The 5,499-nt window shown below is 38.9% G+C and overlaps 1 protein-coding gene across 7 annotated transcripts in view; it reads right to left on the reverse strand.

Annotated features, from left to right (window-relative positions):
* Nucleotides 1–2,414: 2,414 nt before the first annotated feature.
* Glt6d1 (glycosyltransferase 6 domain containing 1) overlaps nt 2,415–5,499 on the reverse strand; it is a 19,811-nt gene continuing 16,726 nt past the window's right edge. For 4 of the 7 annotated variants that reach the window (XM_031369988.1, XM_031369990.1, XM_031369989.1 and 1 more), the window contains 2 exons: nt 3,628–3,765; nt 2,415–3,201 (listed from right to left, as the gene is read on the reverse strand). In XM_031369988.1, coding sequence (XP_031225848.1) covers nt 2,544–3,201; nt 3,628–3,765 — 796 coding nt within the window. In that variant the 3' untranslated portion in view covers nt 2,415–2,543. The remainder of the gene's footprint in view (nt 3,202–3,627; nt 3,766–5,499) is intronic. The other 3 variants (XM_031369993.1, XM_031369994.1, XM_031369992.1) reach the window with 1 other exon arrangement.

Below are 5,499 nucleotides of genomic sequence, written 5' to 3' on the forward strand. Positions count from 1 at the left end.
GATGATAGTTTTGGAAGGACTTCTCTATGCAAATTTGGTTAATGAGTGGAAAGTTTTTTCTCTGCCTCCTTGAGAACTTAGTGTCTACATGATTTATTTGGAGTTATTTTGCAATTATTTATTTAGTTTTCCAGATCCATGTGGATAATTATTTTAGAGCTGGAATTAGAATACATTTGCATTATCTTGTTATTCAAATTGTTCCATTGGGAGCTCTGTGTTTTGGGTTCTGTTTCAGAAACAACTTTATCAACTAGAGTCCAATCTTTATGTACAGTTCTTTTTATTTTTAAACTTATAATCCTTTCCTTTCTAGAGATCCTTCCCCAAATTCCAAAGTTATATTAGTGTATTTTCCTCTCTTCCTTTTCAGTGAGGCAATTCTATATGCTTCTTACCATCTACCTTTTAACCTATGCTCTCCTGTGAGATTTTGAAAAATGAAATAAAAGCCCACAGGTATTGATTGCAGCTCCAGTCCATTCTGGGCTATAAAATTCTATGAGTTTAATGCATGAATAACATCACATAGCCACTGATACAGTATCCTAAGGAATAATCTCGCATTGGAAATTCCTGTTCTGTGCTTACTGCTTATTCAAACATCCTGCCTTCAGGCCCCTGGTGTCCCCTGACCATCAGTTCATTGTCTGCATGGCTTTACTTTCCCCAAATGTCATGGAGAAAGTAACCTGTGATAGTTGGTTCTATGCCTGAACTTGAGTGAGTTCAAGTGCGATCAGACAGATGCTAAAACACTTTTTCTGGGTGTGTCTGTGAGAGAATTTGTGGAAGAGACTAGCATTTAAATCAGTAGATGGCATTAAGATTTGCTCTGAGGTGGTGTTTGTGTGTGTGTGTTTGTGTGTGTTTCCATTCTTTTCATTGGTGAATACTGGCTAATATGTATTCTTCTATACAATTTGGAGAACGATTTACCTGAGGCATACTTCTGGTTTAGAATGGGTTAGTTTCTTAAGTACATAAAAAGGCAGAGTAAGACAATAAATATCAAGGGTGGATCAACAGCAAAACATCTTCAAATTGGGGTGTCCAGACACCCAGCAGAAATCCACCAGGAAACCCTGGGAATGCCACCAGGTGGTGGAGTCTTTGGTAGAGTTGAAGGTAGCCTCCGGTGAGACTTCCAAGTAAAAGAACAAATAGCAACATATAGAGAGAACTTCCGCAAAGTGGGGCCTTACAGATACGCAGCAGAAATCGACTGGGGAAGTTGAAGCAGGGGTTCCCAACTGTGCTTTTTCTGCATGGATGAGCTTCCCATGCCTGAACATCTGGGTTCTTGCTCCCTCTGCAGACATTTTCATATCAGAAGATAAATACTAGTGACTTCTGTTGGAAAGAGCTTGCCTTCCCTCTGCTCTCAAGCCCATGCTTTATTTCAGGTTGTTTTGCTAGACTTTCCCTCACTATCACAGGGAATGAGGGCCATCCCCCAGAGAAGTGGGCTCAGAAGACACAACTCAAACAGTTCTGGAGAGGAGGGACCAACCCCACTTCCAAAGCCAGCTTCTTAGGGAGCTCAGACAGCCTATGAGACTTCATCAGCGTAATGTACATTACCAGCATAATGTACCAGCATAATGTATTGGCATAATGTACATTATCAGCATAATGTACTCGCATAATGTACCAGTATAATATACATTACCAGCATAATGTACATTATCAACATCTGGTTCTTGGCATATTTGGGAGAGGGGGTCGAGGCTTTTTTTTTTAACTTTTAAATTTGTGAAATAAACATTTAAGGGTAATTTTATCTCCCGTGTCTAGGCTATTAGTCTAATATCTCTAGACTATTAAGTGCCTCAAGGACAACATAAATTTTATTGTGTCACATTCTTGTATCTTTTTTAAAAACATGAACTGAAAGCTGGAGAGATGGCTCAGCAGTTAGAGCACTTACCACTCTTTCAGAGGACCCAGGTTCAATTGCAAGCACTCACATAGGAATCCAAGTGCCCCTTCTGGCCTCAGAGGGCATTAGGCATGCACATAGTGCACAGACACACATTCAGGCAAAACATCCACACACATAGATTAAGACAGAAACATTTTTAAAAATGAACTCAACACAATTAGCTATAAAAGCAAGATCTACATTTGGTAGGATGTCTTCAGCTCACCTGAGTCCAGTCCCATCCTAGGCACACTGAATACTGATCAGGGAGATTGGCTCTAAGGAATATACGCTCCCCGCCCACCCCCCAAAATGGGCAAAGTTATGAATATTAAGCTTCCCTTGTGTTTATCTACTTGATAGGTGTATGACTTCATAAAAAATCATCTGCACCTCCAAAATAGTTCTCATAATATTAATAGTGCATACATAAAACATCATACCATGTAAGCAATACTTATCTATTTACTTTAATTTAGACTAAGGAGAATTATAATTTCAAAGACAATTTATTCTAAAAGATTATACACTTTTGTAAGTTTCCCAGAGTTTATTTTTGAGGAATTCCCTGGTATTTACTTGTGACTTCATAAACTCCAGGGCGCAGCCATCGCGTGATTTATGGATGCCATGCTATCTTAATGTGCTTGATTTCTGGAGGAGTTTTAAATTTTGGGTTCCAGTTGTACTCTGGTGATAACACTCTAGCAGGTTTATTGATAAAAAAATATTTATTTAGATGGCTTTCAAATGTGCTATAAAGTTTATTTGTGCTGTCATCTATAATTCCCTTTATATATTGTTCAATAAGATCTAAGATGTCTAGAGGTGTGCCACCAACAATGGCCCTGTGGTAATAGAAATCTCCCTCTTCAAAGGGGATGAAAGCTGTGGATTTAGTTCTTCTCTCATAGGGGAAATCTCTGGGCTTTTTAAAATACCACCATGTGTGGAGTTGAGCTACAGATCTGCCCAGGGTTTCTACTCCAAAGTTATTCTTGAAGATCTGGTTCACAGACATCATGAAGAGAAAGTTGACTTCATATTGTATATGATGTATGATTTTGCTTTGCATGTTAGCCATGTTTCTGAGATTACAGTCTTGATACATGTCTTCCTCAAATAGCCTCCACACTTTAAAAGTCCGAAGAGGACCAAGCTCAAGGTATGGTAGATTGTACATGCTGTCAGCCAAGATGTAGAAAATAACATTGTAGCCAACCAGGAAGTACTTATCAGCAGATTTTATGAAGCGTCTCAGGGACCCTCTTGTAAGGCTACAAAAACGAAAGATAAACAAACACTTCACCAATTCCCAGGAGATGTATGCCACTTAGCATGCCAATTAACACACAAGACATTGGTGTTTGAGAAGATAAAGACAGAGCGGCTGTGCCTGTACCTTCAGCTGTATTGGTTAGTGAGAGACAATCTGGTAAGCTTGGGGGCCTGAGAAAAGGCATAAAGTTTGTTATGAAGAGAAGGAAAGAGAGTTTAATGAGCAGTAATGAAAATGTTTGCACAAGTTCTAACATTCAGCTATTGCTGCATAAAACAAAACAAAACAAAAAACAAATGAACAAGCACTATCCATAGCTACGCAGGCAGAAAGAGGGAATGACAGACTCATTGGTAAGGAGTACTTTGGCTAGAGAAGCCCATAGCTGCTCATCCTTAGTTCTCCAACTACCAGCAGTGCATACTTTCCAGCAGCAAAGACAGCCAAGCCTACGGTAATGTTCAGTTTCTTATAATATTGTTCTAGAACTTCTCTGTTATAAGTTCCTTCCCATAAGACCGGAGCGAGCCAACCAGTTGTTGCTATAACATCAGGACGTTTTCTGTTGAACAAAAAAGAACAAAAACCCAGCAGGTTATCGTACTGTGACAGTAAAAGTTACGCAAGTGATAATAGCTGGTGGCTGTAGAGTGCTTGCTATGTTTTTAACTTCTACTTTTCCTTTCTTTTCCCCTGCTGGAAGATCTAGAGGATTCCCTTTATGGAACTGTGGATATGGCTCACCCAGTAAAGGTGCTCTCCACAACAGCACGAAGACCCAAGTCTTACTCCCTAGAACTCATGTCAAAAATTCTAGGCATAGTACACACCTAGAGGTAGAAATAGGAAGATCCCCAGGGTTCACTGAGTATCAAGTCTTGCCCTCAGTGACCTTCAACGTCCAGTGAGAATCTGTCTCATAAAATAGAGTAAAAGCAGACTGAAGGGGACAATTGGTATCAACCTCTGGCATGCACATGCACATGCTCACGCATGCACACACACACATGCACACACATGCACACCTATCCACACACACACACACACACACACACACATACACATGTACACTATGTGCTATTAACTTTTTAACTTTTCCTTTATGCTTTAAGCACACAGATGCAATGCAGGAGAAAACGAGACTACTAAGGCAGATAAGAAGTATTAGCCTTGTTTCTGATGAATAGCTTGATAGCAGTGTTAGTGGCAATAAATGATCTGACAAGTCAAAGCATTAAACCAAGCACATTAACATACATATCTTAGAAGGAGTTGAATATAAAATGAGGTTGTAGATTTAAGTACAAATCTATATCTACACAAAGATACAATTTGGCAATCCTTACCAGTGTACTAATTATAGTGATAAAAATCACATAGTAACAAATTCTTTAAAAGTGTACCATTACTATTTTAAGGATTCTTTAAGTCATATTTATTTTATATAGTTATTTTAAGCCTCCCTGTACTGAAAATGTATAGGCATATACTTATGTTTAAATCACAAATTTTAAACTACACTTTAAGACAGACTTTCTGGGGTAGTGGATGTGGCTCAGTTGGTAGAGTACTTGCCTAGCATGGTCTAATGTTAGGTCTCCACTTGGGAGATAGAAGCAAAGAGTTCAGGAGTTCAGAGTCATCCTTAGCTACATAGTGAGTTCAAAGCCAGTGTGGACTACATGAGATCCTGTCAAAAACCAAAGCAAAACAAACCAAAAACCTGACTGATTACATTATTTTGTCACTGTGATGAGACACAAATTAAGCTTGCTATATATTCAAATAAAATCTGTACTAATCATGAATTACACAATGCCCATTGTGATTTTGTTTGCTTATGTTTTGTTTTGTTTTGTGTTCTGGTAGTGTTGGTGTTTAAACCCAGGTCTTCATGTATCCTAGCTAAGTGTTCTACCATTGAGCTACTCTGCCCCAAATGAGACAGTGAAACAATTTCTCAATAAATCAGGCTAATATTTTTTGCCAGAATGGAAGAAAAAGATTCTTTTGAAGATCCATGTTAAGAAATTGGTAGGTGTGTATTGCATGTATCTTTTGCTACTCCGCTTAAGCTCCATGCTACCAGCCCCAACCCAGAGAATATTGGATCCTCAGATGAAAATACACAGAGTTATTCAAATGCTAGTGCGATCCATTCCCAGAGTTTAGGTGGGTTAGCAAAGCTACATGCAACAGATGGCACCCAACATGGGGCAAGAATCCACTATTAATTTAGGAATTCTCAGATAGATCTCTCTCTTCTCTCTCTCTCTCTCTCTCTCTCTCTCTCTCT

This window comes from Mastomys coucha, unplaced genomic scaffold, assembly GCF_008632895.1.
Source record: "Mastomys coucha isolate ucsf_1 unplaced genomic scaffold, UCSF_Mcou_1 pScaffold15, whole genome shotgun sequence".
Classification (NCBI taxonomy): Eukaryota; Metazoa; Chordata; class Mammalia; order Rodentia; family Muridae; genus Mastomys; species Mastomys coucha.